General features: G+C 33.8%; 1 protein-coding gene across 1 annotated transcript in view; it reads left to right on the forward strand.

Moving 5' to 3' along the window:
* The window catches only part of LOC136034566 (galactosylceramide sulfotransferase-like), a 92194-nt gene that overhangs the window by 14527 nt on the left and 58752 nt on the right, over nt 1–18915 (forward strand). The window contains exon 2 of the mRNA XM_065715809.1: nt 8444–9061. Coding sequence (XP_065571881.1) covers nt 8444–9061 — 618 coding nt within the window. The remainder of the gene's footprint in view (nt 1–8443; nt 9062–18915) is intronic.

Below are 18915 nucleotides of genomic sequence, written 5' to 3' on the forward strand. Positions count from 1 at the left end.
TAACGGAAATGAAAAGTTCTAGTGCCCTTTTTAAGTGACCAAAAAAATTGGAGGGCATCTAGGCCCCCTCCCACGCTCATTTTTTTCCCAAAGTCAACGGATCAAAATTTTGAGATAGCCATTTTGTTCAGAATAGTCAAAAACTATAATAACTATGTCTTTGGGGATGACTTACTCCCCCAGAGTCCCTGGGGGTGGGGCTGCAAGTTACAAACTTTGACCAGTGTTTACATATAGTAATGGTTATTGGGAAGTGTACAGACGTTTTTAGGGGGATTTTATTTTGTTTGGGGGTGGGGCTGAGGGGGGTGGGCTATGTTGGAGGATCTTTTCTTGGAGGAATCTGTCATGGGGGAAGAAAAATTCAATGACAAGGGCGCAGGATTCTCTAGCATTACTATAAGAAAACAATGAAAAATAAACATGAAAACGTTTTTTCAAATGAAAGGAAGAAGTAGGATTGAAACTTAAAACGAACAGAGATTATTACGCATATGAGGGGTTCTAAAAATACTTTAGCATAAAGAGCGAGGTATTTAGGAGGAGATAAATACCTTGCTCTTTATGCTAAAGTATTTTTAGTAATTTCAACTATTTATTCTACGGCTTTTCTGATTCAGGGGTCATTCTTAAAGAATTGGGACAAAACTTACGATTTAGTGTAAAGAGCGAGGTATTAACGAGGGTACCAACCCCCTCGTATACATAATAAAATATAAGGTTATGAAAGTTTGTTACGTAAGTTAATTCTTAAGTTACGTATATTTTTTACTAATAAAAACGTTCATTAAAAATTAAAAGTTCTAGTTGCCTTTTTAAGTAACCAAAAATTGGAGGGCAACTAGGCCTCCTTCTCCACCCCTTATTTCTCAAAATCGTCTGATCAAAACTAAGAGAAAGCCATTTAGCCAAAAAAAGAATTAATATACAAATTTCATTTTAATAATTTATGTGCGGAGAGCCAAAACCAAACATGCATTAGTTCAAAAACGTTCAGAAATTAAATAAAAAAAAACTAATTTTTTTAGCTGAAAGTAAGGAGCGACATTAAAACTTAAAACGAACAGAAATTACTCCGTATATGAAATGAGTTGTCCCCTCCACAATCCCTTGCTCTTTACGCTAAAGTTTGACTCTTTGCCACAATTCTACTTTTTAAAACAATTAAAAGCTTTAGCAAAAAGAGCGAGGAATTGTGGAGGGGACAACTCATTTCATATATGGAATAATTTCTGTTCGTTTTAAGTTTTAATGTCGCTCCTTACTTTCAGCTAAAAAAATTATTTTTTTTTATTTAATTCCTCAAAGCTCAGGACTACCGTGAGATGTCTTGCATTCTTTCTGGCCTCAATATATATTTGGTCACTTCTGTTGTTGATATTTTTAGCATCACCCGAACTTTGGAAACATTTCTGAAACTTTCCAAAACCTACAAGAAGAATACTCAAAATTATCTCTTAAAATTAAGGCTGAAAATCCCTATGCATTGCTTATTAACTGGAAGGTATTACATCCCCATAAATTTTAATTTGGAATTTTAAGGTCAGCCCTTCTGATCAAATCGGTTTCCTTGGTATTGTCACTAAAAATACCACTTCTCACACTCGTCATATCCTAACAGAAGGCATTAAAAACCGCATATCAGCTTCATATGTTTCAATAGTATCTGCTAAGATTTATTTCCATCGGTGTTATCTTGCATCGATGTAAAACACTGTTGTTCTTCCCATATCAAGTGAATTGCAACTTTATTGAAGATTCGTACGAAAGCTAATAAATTGAAAATCCACCCCACTTTCTTTCTTATCGCAAAATACATTCTGAGTTATCCAGTTTCGACACGCAATTCAAATCCCATCAACAGTTTTCACGTGGCAGATCCTACTATAGCCGCTACTAAACTCTTGGAGAAAGACAACTAAGAGATTACAAGACATACTTGGAACTGACTTCTTCAACTCTAGTTACGTTGTCATAGATTTATGGTGATATTTTTTTTATTTATTTAGTTTTTGTTTCTTTGTAGTGCTCTCTAATTTTGTTTTTGTACGAAGAGGGTTTTTTAATAGATAATAATAATATTAATAGAGAAAATAATAAAATCTTTTGAAAATTCAAGACAATTCAAGCCCATACTTCAGGGCCATCACCTTTTTTCGAAGCTTTGAATAAAAGAGAAAACAAATCTCCATGGGCGTACTGGCCAACAAAACCTGTCTGAAATCGAAACTGGTTTGTCCCAAAATTAATATCAAGATTCAAAAATAGTAGCCAGAGATTATAAAACACTTTGCTAAAATTGAATGAAATGGTTATAGAGCAATATGAATAACAAGAATACGGGCTATTGCTCAAATTTAAAATACAACCAACAATGTAAAAAAGGTATCTATCCGAGATGACCGAGCAACAAAATAACTATGCAAACTAGGGCATTCAAGGCTGAATGACAAATGTCATTTGCTATAATTCACGCAATTAGCAGATAAGTGACAAGAGGAGTCTTTGATTCTAATGGGGAACCCCAGCAATGGCACTCTTTGGAGTGCAGAAATGGTACATTTTATAGTAGAGTGGGAAAACCTGGCAAAATATTACTGGAAGACCTGCAGCTGCAGCAGCAACGTAGGGTTTTAGTGAATTCAGAAACTCAAACCAATTCATATTCAAATTTGAGTCCTTCATCAAGTATGTGAGCCTTTGCACTTGGGTTATCAATCTTGTTTTCTACAGCAGTGGAGCTTCCGAGTCTAGTTGCATACCAAATGTTAGGATCCCTAAGGAGCCCTGAAGTATCGAAGTAAAAAAACAATTTAGTTAAAACTTTTGGCTGAGACTTTGATAAAGCTTTTAAAATGGACGAACAGAAATCACTAATATCGGACTTTTAATATTAACATCCAAATTGCTATGCAGGGACCAAAAGCTAGATATAAACTCCAGTCCAATAGTTTTATCAGGTACTTCCTTTATCTTTAAAATTTCATTTGGCGAGCCTGAGATATTGAAAATGATGATTGTAGCAGATTTGTTTGAAATAATTGGCTCAGGGAGATGCCGAAAATTTTAATCATACGATTCCAGTTTATATGAAAATGTGTTTAGACTTGTTGAACTCAATTCGTTTATTAAGAAAACTGGTAGAAAATCACAATAGGGATGACTAAGGATTCGATTAGAGACTTTATTACGTATGTACGCATAGTCATTTTTGTTTTTTCAAGCATCAGCATTTGACAAATAATTTTTCGCATATGGTATTGGCTATAATTTTTTTCCCGAGCGTCTTGGACACGGTTCTAACTTCAATATCTTAGTCTGGAAAGTGATCTTCAGCGTTGATAAAGATGAAAATTACACCCCCTCTAGATTATTTTCAAAATTTTCAACTCTATTCACAAGGCTGAATTGCCAAAGTTCAAGATCTGTAAAAAAACAAACTCTCTACTCATTATACTGTCAAACATCCAACGTTCAATTTATTCAATTTCAAAGGAATATTTTTCAAATATCCGTTTCTTTCAAATCAAAGCTACGAAAGGTTTTAACCAGTGATACAGTATGGGCATCCGGGCCTTGAAAAGGACGCATGTTGAGATTCCAGCAAATGAAGGATGAGTAGCAACACCACCTTGTCTCTTCCCTTTTTTTCACGTTTACCCTTACCTCGTTATTTTTGTAGATTTTCAACCTAAATTTTGAGGTGGCCATTACGTTCAAGATAGTAGAAAGGTCAAATAGATACCTGGGGTTCAATCTCTCCAAAGGAATGGGGCAAGGACGGTAGACAATGTAAATTGAATATTCTTAAAAAACATTTAAAAGTAAAAGTTGTTTTAATAAAATTTGTCTGTAAAGAAACATATAAGCACATTTTTTTGTAGTTCTGGATAGAATTAATGAGGAAGATGAAATGTACATACAGTTAGTCAAAACAATGTATCCATAAAATATAAAAAAAGGCTAAGGTTAATTCTTAGGGATTGCTGAGGAGTATGTTGAATCAAATAAAAAAAATAGAAAAGCTTGTGGATATTGATTGGAAGAAAGGCACTGGATGCTTACGTTTTTTTTTATTTGGTTCTTCACTCCTATCTATATATCCCTGAAGTTTCAAATTAGTTCCCTAAGTTAGTGCTGACGCATTGTACAAAATTCTTTTGTAAGACCTGAGCACTCACAGTGTTTTTAATTTAGCCAAGCATTCCTATCTAAATTCTTTTGCAATTTCTTTTGGAACTAAATTCCCACAGCTATTTATGAGACATTGCACATCAACATTTTTGGTGATATTGGTATAAATAACTTTTTTTAATTTAGTGAAAAAATCCCCCCCAAAAGGCATTTAAACAATTTAAAAAAACAACTTAAACATACCAATTTTTTTCGTGACACACAGCACATACAACCTGAATTTTTATGGCATCTTTTACTTTAATATCCTTTGAGATGCTTCACAAACATCATTTTCACTTATAGTTCCGAATTTTAATTATTTATCAATTCGCAATGTTTACGGTCCTTGTCCAATGGCTTTTGGGGGTATCATCATCCCAGGAATTTTATTTGATCTTACAACTATTTATAGCAGAATAGGTATCTCAAATTGCCAGTCAACCGAGCCTATACACAGTAAAAGAAGCAAATTTAGGGGAAAAATTTGAAACTTTCAGGGAATGTTGATGGAATGAGTGGGAAACCAACTACTAATATATATAAAAGAGTTTCTGGACACAAGACAACAGTAAATAATGAAAAAATAATAACTATCTAGTTCAACATTGTAATAACGGTAAATGTTCCATATCAGATATAACTGTCACAATTTTAGAAAATCTAGAGTTAGAAAATTTAAATAAAGAAGAGAAGAATAATAGACTACGTAAACAGGAGGATTTCTGGATCCATGCTCTTGGTACAGCTTATCCTTTTGGGCTAAATGATCGTGTAGCAAAATATGGTGACATGTCTCAGGTTGTTGTTAAATGTATTGATAGTCTTATGGACCATCCTTCTTTTACTTTACCTACTAAACGTAAAAAACGACCAAGAGGACATAGGAAAAATAATGGAAAAAATGGATTAGATTTAAATATGCTTTCTATAGATCTACGCCAGCTACTTGAATCTAGGGGTATGATTTCTGTAATAAAATGTCTAAATAATTTATCCAAGAGGAATGTAATCAAACTTTTCTGGATTGTTAAGAGGGATAAAGCTCTTGAATATAATTTTAAAGTAATATGTGATACAATTTGCATTCTAACTAAAACTAAATTTATTTCAAAAAAGAAAAGTTTGATAAGATTGGTAATAAGGATAACAGATTATATTTACCTATTAATTTTACTTGTAAGCAGATTGAAGATATTAATTTACCAGAAATTTTAAATCAGCGGCATGATAGTCCAGTTTATAATGATAGTCCAGTTTTAACTTGTAAATTTTCAAAAACTATTGGGCAAATTATTTTTAATTATAATTTAATACTTAAAAAATTAGATAGTGATATAAATTGGAAACCGGTTTGTAATTGTAAGCAACTTGACCCATTTGTAAATCCTACTTACAAACATGTTATAACAGGTGACTTGTCAATAATAAAGCAAGATGATCTTTAAATTATAATGAATGAAGGGGCTAATTTCCGTCTTTCTCATCATCTGAAACCATCGAGTGTTCTTGATGGCTTGGAAAATGATTTTGATTTATTTATTGATAAGTGGTGTAAGAAAGAGAATAAGAGTAAAGAGAGTTTTCAAAGTTTTCAAAGAGAGTTAACGCTAAATCATTATTTTATAATGCGATGATTAAACAAGCAATTGCTAATCTACAGAATGAATTTGTAATTGTGCCAGTGGATAAAGCTAATAATAATTTTGCCATAATATGTCAGAAGCTGTATTGTGATATCTTAAAAAGGGAGTTATGCACAACTAATGTTTACGAAAAGAACAATTTAGAGGATGAGAATTTAATTGAAAAGACTGAAGAAATACTTTTAAAAATTTTAATATTAAAATAAATGACAATGATAAAAAGTTCCCTTTCCTATATTGGACTGTAAAATTTCATAAGAATCCCCCTAAACCACGGTTTATTGCTGTAGCAGCTAAATGTCCAACCCGCATTGCTGCTACTGACCTCTCTTTAATTTTAAAGGAAATTGTAAATAAACTTAAGACCTATTGTTCTGGTATTAAAAAGTTTTCGATTTTTAATCCATATTGGAGTGTTAATAATTCACTGCAGGTGATAGAGTCTTTAACAATGGTTTCAGCTAAAAGAATTGAGTTTTTCGATTTTGCGACAATGTATACTAATTTATCACTTAATGTAGTGTTAGATAATCTAAACACTGTAATCAAGAAATCTTTCCTCTTATCTAGTAAAAGGTTCTTAGAAATAGACACTTATAATAAAAAAGCTATATGGACAAATTGCTTTAATACCACAGTTAACTTGAGATGTTACAGCTTGGATATGATTTTTGAGTTATTAGAATTTGTTTTGTACAATGCTTATATAAGATTTGGTGGTGATTTGTACAAGCAAATCGTGGGAATTCCTATGGGGGGGGGGGGAATGCCAGCCCATTTATAGCTGACTTGTTTTTAAGTCAACTAGAATATAAATATATGATGGATAAGAATAATCCGAATAATTTAAAACATGTTTTGTCAAATAATAAAAGATATTTGGATGATATTTTGGTCTTAAATTGCAAGGATTTCAATTATACCTTTAAAATTATATATCCATCAGAGCTTACTCTTGATCCTAGTCATGGTGCTGGTCATGAAGATCATTTCTTAAATTTAAATGTTAATATTTGTGATATTAATAAATTAAATTTAAAATGTATAATAAAACGGATGATTTTTATTTTGAAGTGATTACTTTCCCATTCCCTGAAAGTAATATACACTCAAATATCACATGTTCTGTGTTTTTCTCACACTTACTTCGTTATGCAAGGATTTGTAGTAATTATATTGTTTTTAAAAATAGATGTAAAATCTTAAGTCAAAAATTGATATCAAGAGGTTTTTCTGCAAATAAATTAATTTGGCAATTTAAAAAATTTAGTTTTCATTATAACGAACTTTTAAATAAATATAAAAAGAATTACCTGGAAATACTTAAGGAAATTTTCAGCTAATTTCGGATGTTCGACAAATGATGATGCAGCGCCATTTTTTTGAATTGTGTTTCTAATAGAGCGGATTTTTTTAAAAAATAGTCACATGGTAAAGATGAATTCTATAATTGTTTAGTTCATTAACTTGTTTTTGCAATGAGTTAATATTTGTGATTTGGTAAATTTTATCATATTTAGTTTACCTATTGTTGCTAAAAAGAGGGATATATTAACAGGATAAACTTGTTTTGGTGTTACTTGGTTGTTTTACATTTGCTGTTTTTTCATAGGCATGTATTTTGGGAGTGATACCTGACACGGGGATGCCATGGATATTCTGTGGTAGCCACAACACTTGGCTGGGTAGAGAATTTAAAGTGGCAAAACCCTATAGGCCAATGTATTCTCCTGATGAGCCCTTGTGTTGGGTTGTTGCCTCTGAATTATTTGTCTTTATTATTTTTTCTATTGTTTGGTAAATGACGACTTATACTTATTGACGACATGACTGCCTGTCCATGGATTATTCTTAATGGTTGATTGTGTTTGGCTATGCTGTTTGACTTATCTGATTGTATGGATGAGTAGGGTTAAGGCCTCATTCAAGTGCTGGTCTATATTAATCACTAATTTGGGAAAACAATCTTCCTTTTCTCCTTCTGTCTCTCTTTTTTATGTGTTTGTGCTGTAGCATTGTGCTCTTTTCATGATATAATATTGAAGAAAGTATTTAATCGAATCAAGAGATACTATTTGCATACTGGTTTTCAGATGGTGAATCCGCAAACTATCAGAAACAGCAAAAGATATTAAGTTGAAAATTTGGGACGTTTGATTTCAACTATTTGGAATATTTGATTTTAATTTTAACAAACTTTGCTTTTATAATTATGTTGAATACAATGAAAAGCATCGCTAAGATTATGTTTTACAACTTAAGAATTAGAACCTGATTAATCATGCCCTGTTAAAGGGTTAGGGGGTGTTAACCAGCTCCTGGTTCCAGTAATTTTTATTTCTTTTCGATTTGGTTCGATTATTCATTGTGATTTCTTTTTATTTTAGTTTTGTTGATTCATTTATTGTGATTACTCTCACTTAATTTTTTTTAGTAGACTTCTTTTTTGGTTAAACTTTTTATTTTTATCTATAAAGAAACTCTTCTCCTTATAAAGATCAGCTGCCACACCAATTTAAAGGAACAAGTTCTTATTTTGCGGAAGTTTGAAGTGAAACTATTCATAACTTGTATAGTTGTGTAACTTATAGCTCTACTTACTTCAAATAAAAATCCCTTCACAGGTTATCCCTTTTTAATGGAAACTATTTTAACACCGGATCAGAGATGAGGACTTGGCAGACTTCTCCAACAAACTTTAGTAGAACGATAATTTGCATTGAAACTTTTGTCGAAGATGGAAGATGGAATTTTACTATTGCTGACGAACTACTTGGAAGTAACACATTTTACATTACAATTTTGCGAGATCCTGTATATCAGTTTGAATCTATGTTTAATTTTTTTGATTTGCGAGAATTTTACAAAGTGTCATCTTTTGATGGCTTCATTGAGAAACTAGAAAATGGTACTCTTAGAGAAGATAGATTCTTGAACATTGCTGGAAGAAACCAGCTCTCTTTCATGCTTGGATTACAACCTGAATCGTTCTCAAATGAAACAGCTATTGAAGAATTCTCTAGTTATATTAGCTCGAAGTTTCACCTAGTAATGATTTCAGAATATTTTGATGAATCAGTTATTCTGCTTAAAAATTTACTTGGAAGTCCGATAGGGCACATGTTATATGTACCAAAACTTACTAGAACAAAAGACAGTAAGCAGAATCTTACAAAGAAGCAAAAATTATTGGTTGAAAAATGGCTACATGCTGATATGAGAATCTACAACAACTTTAAAAAGTAAACATTTATTTAGTATATTTGCCTTTATGTCTAACTTAAGAAATGTTGTACGTTCTTTAGAGATGTTTATTTGAGTATTTCATTAAGTAATCATTTAAGAGCATATTGCAAGATAATTACAAACAAACTCACTTCTTAGAGATTCACTTGGAATTCCGATCAATCATAAGCCAAAACTCCTTGAAACAGGAGAGATAAAGGGGTAAATTATTTAATTTAATTTTGGGCCTAATAAGAAACAAATCGAGTTTATGTAAGATAGGTTAACGGTGCAAAGTGAGTTAAACTACATTCTTTTGATATACTATTGTTTAGCTTTGCCATACTCACAATTTGTGTAGGTACTTAAGTTTCACCACACAGTTTAATATATCCTATAGAAAAGGAAAATCTCTCGTTTCGTTGACCTTTAAACTCACATCTGATGATAAGTTTTTGATTCAAGGCTTGGTTATGGATAATTCCCGATGACCCGAAGATCCCAGCTTGCAAGAGTAGAAGAGTAATTTAAGTATAAATATCTCACTGTTAATCCAGATTATTTGGCGTGGGAAGAGATTTACTTGGGAGTGAAGTTTTTCATCAACCATTTTTAATTTTTTCCCGAAATGGGAATGCCGATTTTTGATGGAAAAAAGTGTAAGTTAAAATAGTTGATAATCTCTTTCGGAGATCCAGGGGAATTAAGATTAATTTCAGACGGTTTCTAGGTATATTTCTATAATTTTCCTGTTCTATTAGGCATATTATTTAATAAATATTTATCCTTGTCGTTAACATCGGCATTGCAATAGAGATGCCTAAGTTAAGGCTGAAGATGGATCAATATATTATCTAATTATTCATTTTACCAAGGCATGTATTGTAAAAGGAGAAGTCGTATAAACTTCGAAGGGGGTATCGTTTGATTGGAAATTAAAACGTTATTGTGTCCTTTCGAAGAACAAAAATCGATTGGAAGTCCCACAAGCAGTCTCATTCTAAGCCCCTTATCTCATCAGAGACTTTCGTTTAAAATTCTAAAATGAGCAATGGCTTCAATTTATGTTATTCACCCATTCCTTATACATAGTATTTGTCATTGGTAAAGGGAGGCTTGTCTATCCCTTTGTGTCCAAAAAGGCTAAGTATAAGCTATGAGGGAGTGTTGAGAAGAGCAATAAACTAAATTAAAACTCATTGTGTGCATGCAGGTTTTCAAAAGAGTATACCTTTAGACTACTAAAACATCTGAATTTTAACTTTTAGGAAATTATGAGGGGGATTATTTTTGGTTCATAAAGCAAAACATGCACGCTAATGCTTCCACTAATACTACCACTACTACTACTGCAGCTAATACTACTACTGCTACCACTACTACTAGTACGCTTACTATTACCCCTGCTAGTACTAATATTACTACTAGTGTTACTAACTACTACTACTATTGCAATTAACACTTCCTCTGCAGCTACTTCTTGACTAGGCTATTAAGGTAAAAATTTCACATGGTAATCAGGGAACATTTAAGTGTTAGCGCCAGGCCCTAATTGTCATTTAAATGTCCGTCTTATTAAGCTGAATGTTATTCCAACTTCAATTCTAAGTGAATTCTTTGTTCACCCCTTGCTTTACCTTTCTATTGATATCATTTGACTTTTCTACCGGATTCCATATGGTATGGTATTATTACCTTAGATTTTTCAATAGTTAGCTATTCACCAGCCTGAAAAAATTGAGGCTAGTGTTCAATCATGCAGGAATGAAAAATAGCTTGAAAAGACATGTATGGCTATTTGTAGCTTAATTCATTTCGCTTTTGATTTTTGCTCAGTTGCTAATTGGTTTGGAACCAAAAGGGTAATTTGTAATTTATTGTGTCATAGAATATTTGCCAAACCTAGATGCTACCTGTGGAAGCCATTTTTAAAGTTTCCTTTTTACTGGAAGTCCCATTCTAGTTCTTATACAGTGTTTGAATGAATAGTGAGCTTTATACATTTTTAACTATTTCTATAATTTTGTCATTTAGTCTAGGTATAGCTTTAGAGTGTTGTTAAGGAGCTCGATATATGGAGGAACCTCTATTTGTATTTCTCAAATTTCTTTTGCTTGTGAAGATGGAGTTTGGAAAACCAAGTTACGAATTCCAGGACATTTAGTTGAATATAAAAGTGCTCCTCTGTAGTAAGAAAAGGTTCTCTTCTCCGCTCCTGGTCTTAATGTTGGGTTCTTAAGGTGGCAGTCGAACAGAGACGATCCGGTCTTTTAAAAAGAAATAACTCCAGAAGACGTAATTTGTTTAGTTTGCTGTTCTTTGAGAGCGTAGGAGGAGCCTAAGTGCATCGTTTGCTCCATTTGATGATCTAGCACTAGTGAAAATTTATCTGTGTTACCTCCAAAAGCCTAATAATAGTGGCAGTAGACTAGCGGTAATGTCAATATTAAAACAACTGGCAGAGATTAAAACATCAATTTTTGCGGAGCAAGACTGGTTCTTTTAACCTAAGTCTGAATGAAAATGCTAAGGGTAATACTTCTCATCGAATCATAGAAAATATTTCCTGTGGTATATATTTTAAAACTTTGTCAGACTAAACTCATTTCTTTCTTATCTCATAAAATTATAGACAGGGAAAATTTGCCTTTCGATAGTTGGGTTGTAGTCAACAAAGAAGATTATTTTACTCGATTCCAAAGTTTAAACATCCATGTGAATTGTTTGAACTTGATTCTATGAGCTCGAAAATATAATTAATTCAGTGATTATGACAGTCTCAAAATAAACTGTAAAATATTAAAGTAACAAGTGACTTTTATTCTTACGCAATCTGACAGTGCTTGTATTTTTTGAACAGATTTGACCCAAGTACGGAAAGATTTGTTTGGCTGACTCAGATGTAAGTGTCTGGTACTACCTAAAGGTGCAAACTTTTTGTGTTTTCGAATATTTTTATTCATTTGTTTTGGACATATGACTGAACTGAAGATTTTTTTGGCACCCAGTCTAAAATTTACTTTAAAGATCGATCGTTGATGGATTAAGAGTTGAGAAATTGTCGGGAGGGCAGTGAGAGAGCAGTGAGTCTTTCATTCTTGTTCGTGGTGTGAAGACCATTTAGTCAAAAAAGGGATAAAACTGATTGGACTGGTTTGACTGGATTATATTCAATCTAGATTGCATTGCAAAGTGAAATAGCTAACCAGTTTTGGCTCGCCTGGAGATTAACTGTTTACCTGTGCTTGATTACATGCTGCATTAAATCAAGAGGGAAGTGGCTTTATTGCAATCATTATGGCAGTATCACAAAAGAACGTTGATGAAGCAGTGAAGATTTGAACGGAAAAGCTTAATGCTGTAATCCGTTCTCAAAAAGACATCAAATAGTCCATTCGGTCTCTTACGAGGGAAATAGCTACGCTAAGAAAGGATGCCTCCGATCGAGATATAAAAATTGGGCAACTGGAAAAGGAGTTGGAGGATTAAAAATTAAGGTGTGATCAACTGGAGAATCAGATACTGGAAAGTGATGTCAAGGGCCGCAAATTTAATTTTTTTAATTCATGGCATGCTTACTGAGCGGCCGTCTCAAACAGTTGAAGAAAATGTGAAATTTTTTTTATGTGTTACAATTGAGATAAGTGACCCCATTCAGATTACGAAGTGCTACCGCATGCTTAGTGGTTCCAATGCTCCGTCTCGTCTGTCAGGCCACGTTAACGCTACTAATCGAAGGCATCGTCCAGCACCTGTATTTATCTCGGTTGTAAACGAGCAGAACATTCAGAGGATTATCAACTCAGTTCGTAAATTAAAGGGGAGCGGCATTCGTGTGTGCACCGATCTTCCCCCCAAGCTAGACGGTACTCGAAATGAAGTTCTTGCGAAAGCAAAGGACTTACGTGAATCAGATTCCGCAAAGTCTATGTTTGTTAAACAGAAGGGCTCGAAGCTTTGGCTTGAATCCAAATCCACGGCCTCGTCATCCTGGGAAAGAGTGGTGGGCTAGTTTTTGCTGTCCCATTGTGATTATTATTAGTATTGTGATAGAAATTCTGATTGATTTTCTTGCCACTTCTGTTACAGTGTTGTGTACATGTTGGGTTCTACAACCTCATTTTTTACGTAAAATCTTTTTTTAGTTTTCTAGTGTTAGTAGGTCTAGTGAAAAAAATCAGATTTCGACGTCTTGTTTGTTCTCTGCCACTTTTTTTACCCGATTTGCCTGATTAGTGGTGCGATGCCATTTCCATTTTTTCGTCGTTCCTGCCTGGGACATAAGGTAAAGATGCAATTTATATATAACACGTGAGAGGTGGGGAGTCTGGGGGAAGATTGGGGAGCCGCCTCGATGATCAGCTTGATCTAGAAAATATTTATTATGATTTTCCCATTTTGCTAAAGGTGTTTATGATGATCATTTAGCTAGCCTTCCTGCTACTCATTTTTTATTTGAAGGGGATTTAGGAACACCTGTAATTGATGGGAACTTAAGATCAGCACCTTTTAATCGCAGAGGTTTGGCTAGTAGCCACGAGTTTGTTTCGCAGTTACTTTGTAACCACAGGGTAAGTATCTTAGGCCTATGTGAAACGTTTTTAAGTAATGAAAATGCAGAATTCATGAATTTTGATGGATTTAAATTTATATCTAATAATAGGGAAAATAGACAGGGTGGCAGAGTTGGGCTTTTTGTTCGGGATGATATTCCATTTGTTGTGAAGAAGCAACTATCTAAGCATGACCAAGAAATGACTTTTGAGAGCCTTTGCTTTAAGTGTATGATTGATAATAGGAAAGTTCTTGTTTGTGGTGTTTATCGATCACCATCGGCTTCGTTACAAGAGTTTTTGCAAATTTATGAATGCTTCAGTGAAGATGCGACTAATTTGAATTCTGAGCAAGTTCTGGTAATGTATGATTTTAATATTAGTTTATTGTTAGCTCAGACAAATAGACCAGGAATTTCTAATCATTTGCATGAAAAATCGCTTGAGTGTCTGTGCATGAACCTATTAAAATCACTTTTACCATCATGCAGGTCTGCGACCCAGGTTACGGAAGATACGGCTACTCTCATTGATAATATTTTTTCTACTACCCCCGTTACTCTTTCACATATTATATTTACAGATGTTTCTGACCGTTGTGTGGTAGTTGCCAATGTTGGAATTAATCAAAGACAAAAATTTTCGGAATTTAAACAAACTTGAAAAATTGATAAAGAAGGAATGGATAAATTAAGGAACCTTTAGTATTTAAATGAATGGACTGCAATTCAAGAATGTGAATGCCCTGAGATTTCTACGGCTCTGTTTTCAAAATATTTCCGTGAGTGCTTGGATGAAGCATGACCATTGAGGCACATTTAAATAGAAAAATATACACTCCCTAAAAAACCATGGATCTCACGCGGGCTTCTACACTCTATTTCAATAAAAAATAAGCTATTTAAAATATCTATGTCATTCCCATCTACTAAAAATAAAGAAGAGTTTAAAAAGTATAAAAATGTCCTGACACAGTTAATTCGGAAATCAAAAGCTAGTTATTTTGAAAGATAATTTGTAGAAGCTCGTGGGGATCAAAAACACACTTGGAGACTTATTAGCTCTTTGTTGGGGAGGTCTCAGAAATCTTCATTTCCGAATGAAATGTTATGTGGTGTTGGTACTTTTTCTTGCGATAAGCAGGAAATAGTGATCTTGCTCAATGCTCATTTTGTGAGCATCGGTAAAAAAAAAACAGCTAATGCATCTCATGTTTCTCCAAATAATAATAATAATGATTTATTTAAAGATCACATGCCCCCTCCCTCTGATAAAAATATGTTCCTTTCCCTGGTCACTGAAATTGAACTAAAATACACAATATCTAAAATGAAGAACGGTTCATCTGAAGCCCTTGATGGATCTTCGACTAATTTGGTCAAAGAAAAATTCCCATTTATATTACAGGTGTAATGCCACATTATTAATCTTATATTTGCCACTAGTGTCTATCTTTCAACATTTAAATCAGCAAGAATTTTGGCCCTACATAAAGGTGATGACCCGAGGCTTCCTGCTAATTATCGTCCTATATCGATACTCTCTGATTTTTCGAAGGTTGTAGAGTGACCATTATATAACAGAATTCATTCTTTTCTTTGAGAAATTTGATTGCAATTCTAAACTTCAATTTGGATTTAGAAAAGGGCACTGCACTGATCATCCTATGGCTATTAATGTCCAACATATTAGTGATTATCTTGACCGTGGTGAAACGCCTGCAACTATATTTTTAGACATACAGAAAGCTTTTGATTCCATTTCTCATCAAAATCTTTTGTATAAGCTTTTGAATGCTGGTATTCGTCGTAATTGCCTTAGGTTACTTTAATCGTATCTTCTTGGGAGGCAGCATATACTTATATATAATGATGTTAGATCTAATTCTTTACAGCAGTCAGATAAGGTTGGTGCTCCCCAGGGATCCGTATTAGGACCTCTGCTTTTCCTAGTTTACATTAATGATTTGTGCTCAGCTACTGGAGTTTCTTCTATAGACACTCAGTTTGCTGACGACACAGCAGCAACCGTTTCTGGTAAATCTCGTGAAGAGCTAGTGGTCAATTTAACATCCATATATGATAGATTGTCTACTTGACTCTCTGATAATAGACTACTTCTGAACAGAAAGAAGACGAAGTTTATTGTTATTGTTATTTTTTCTGATAATAGACTACTTCTGAACAGAAAGAAGACGAAGTTTATTGTTAACAGCAGAACTGGTCACAAGTTTTCAGATATAGAATCAGTTCCCCTTTCCGCGAATGAACCTGAGTCTCTTATCAAAAGGGTTGCATCGGTAAGATATTTGGGAGTTGTGTTTGATGAGAATTTGTCATGGAAAGAGCAAATTAATCAGGTTAGAGTAAAGTCTGCCCGTGGAGTTGGTATGATGTGCAGAATGAAAAACCTACTCCCATATTGCACTTTTAATTCCCTTTACTTTTCCCTTGTACAATTCCATTTTGATTATACATCTATAATTTTTTTGAACACTTTTAAAAGCAATGTTACCCCTTTACAGATTATCCTAAATAAACAAGTTCATATCCTTAAGCCTTTTCTGCCATCGCCATCAAAATTCCCCTTAAAATCCACAACAGAGACCCTTTTCTCGCTTCATAATATTCTTCCTATTCGGCAAAGTATCCAATTTTTTAAGTGTTAGGTTTAGGATTAAGCTTGATCGCGAAAAGCTCCCCAGATATTTTGCATCGATGGGTCTTACTTCTACTCCTTCATCTTCACAAGTTGAAACCCGTGGTAAATATAATCTGCGGACTTCTAAGGTAGTTACAGAGAGGTCGCGTTTTTGCCTGAGGTATTTGATTCCTCTACATTGGGAAAGATTAAAAATGAAATTGATTTTAATGTAAGCACAGATGCTATAAGACGGAAGTTGAAAAGAGTGCTGATTGAAAGTTATAAATCTAAATAATATGAATTTTTTTAAGGATGTTTATTATTTTTTTAAGTATTGGGTTGGTCTCCAGGGTTCGCCCATGAGGTCTCCAGATGTCTTATGACTCACTTGGTTTTAAGTTGTAAATTTAATTGTGTCTCAAAATGGTGCGCAGAGGATGGAAGTGGTATCGTACGGCACGAGATTTGTCTTTTGTTTATTTCTGCCAAGATTAGTTAAGAGAACTATTTAATTTTAATTTTTGTGCATATTTAGTGTTGCTTAAAGGTAGCTCAATTGAATTCGAGCTATACTCTCGGCCTTGAGTTACCTAATATTTTGTATATATTGGTTATATTAAAAGAACCTTGAGCAAATCAGTTGTAGACTAAAAGATCTTAAAAAGGACGATAAAAACACAAAAGTTACGCAGATAGACTACTACAGCGGCTACAGAGAAACGAGTCATGCCAAAATTTGTAATTTATTGGCCGATCGACCTACCTGTTTTTGGTGATGCTGTTACTGCTTCTTCTGTCCCGCAAGTGAATAAAATCAATAAAAAAATTGAAAGGCTCATCCAGGGAAAGGCAAGTGAGTAAACATAAATTATCTGGCTTTGCGAGCCCCAACACACCTCTCAATCAACTAAAACCTAACGTAAAACCACCCACTTAAGGTCTAGTCTTGAAAAATTGTCCTAGCCTGTCTCTGCCAGAACAGAGCAAAAAATTGGTAGAATGTTTATGTCCGGCTGCTTTGACAGATATTGAACAGCTAAAGCGTTTGGATAGCGAATGACAAGTTGCCATACGATGCAAACATGATGCCAATTCTTTTAATGAGAGTGGGAAACAGTCCCATTAAAATATAACCGTGTCAGTAAAGTCGCCAGCCTCCACTGCAATAGTTAAAAGTGTTTCGACAGATAAATATGAGTCCGAGATCCTGAAACGTATTCTTGAATGCTCTAAAGCGGTTCGTTGCATTAAATCTAAGACATTTAAAGTTTTATTTTAACAGCAACTTAATTTCCAGACATCCCTGAGTGAATCTATCAAACATGTGTCGTTACTTGAGACTTTAATTGTGATTTTTTTTCATCAGCCGTATCACTTCGTACTTCTATTATCCCTGGTACTCTGGTGTCTGATGAGTTAAATGTGCAGCCAAAAACAGAAAATCTTATATATATATTTACACTTCATCTCATACATCAAACTTAGACAATGTGATTCATTCGATTAAATTCCCAATTTTTGTGGTTACCATAATATCTCATCACCAATTGTTGATGCTCTATTCCATATCACTGACTTTTAAACTAGATTTAACATTTACACAAATGAACCAAGATATGCCAAAGCCTATAGGATCTTAAAAATTTGACTTGGATAAAATTCATTCGCTCCTATATATTTAAAACAAATTCTTGATTCTATTTTGCACATGATTTACACCTCTTTCAAGCTTCTTTAAATATCATGCCCTATCAATGAAACTCAGATACTTTTCGATCTTGATTTGTATTGTACTGAGATTTCCCACGCTATAAGATTGGCCGAAAAAGAAGTGGCTCCAATTTGAAAACTACGTGTCGGCACACAAGTCTCCAATTGGTTAAAAAACACAAAAGTCTCCGAAGCGTGCTCCTGTGCGATGCTATTTAAGAAGTTTTCTATTTGAGAAGACAATGATCGTCGTAGGTCAGGTGTTTTGTAGGATAATTGACTTTTTATAAAAGCGATTTTTCCAAGTGAGCTATTTTGTCACCGTGCAGGCATTGTGGATTCGCATTCGCTTAGAGTTTCTACTTCGCCCAATTCAATTTAAAAATCAGTCAAAGTTATCAAAGCTAAAAGTGATGATCATAATTCCTGAGAATTGAAATAGGGATTATGCAGAAGATTAGATTAGCCTAAATATCACAGGCACGCAAAATAAATTCTGTAATAGATACAGAGGGGAAGATTTTTTGTTACAATACACATCGACTGAGAAAAAAGGCAGACCAGTTAATTCTGTTCGGGAACAATTACAAAATTATTATTAAGGTGGTCAAGAAAATATTGTAAATATCTCTTGTGGAACCCCTTTGCTACAGCACGGATTAGACAGTAAGTTGATATTGCCAAGGCGGTAAGGTCTGATGGGGATATGAAATTTGAGAGAAATGTTTTCAGTACGGGTGTTAATAAAAGCCAATTTAGACTAACGCAATGACATTTTCTCTCTCCTTTCTTTTGAGGTTATAATGTGAGTGGCCTTAAGGAAGAAGGAGAATGGAAATTTTCCCTCTTTGTAAATGATCCTGAGCTAAGACCTTTTGACAAAATCAACTTTGTCGCTCAGTTCACTTGAAACTTGTAAATTCACCTCAAGCGGTCTACTTCCCACAGTCCTTTTTCCTACTAGA

The sequence above is a fragment of the Artemia franciscana genome, chromosome 13 (assembly GCF_032884065.1).
Source record: "Artemia franciscana chromosome 13, ASM3288406v1, whole genome shotgun sequence".
Lineage (NCBI taxonomy): Eukaryota > Metazoa > Arthropoda > Branchiopoda > Anostraca > Artemiidae > Artemia > Artemia franciscana.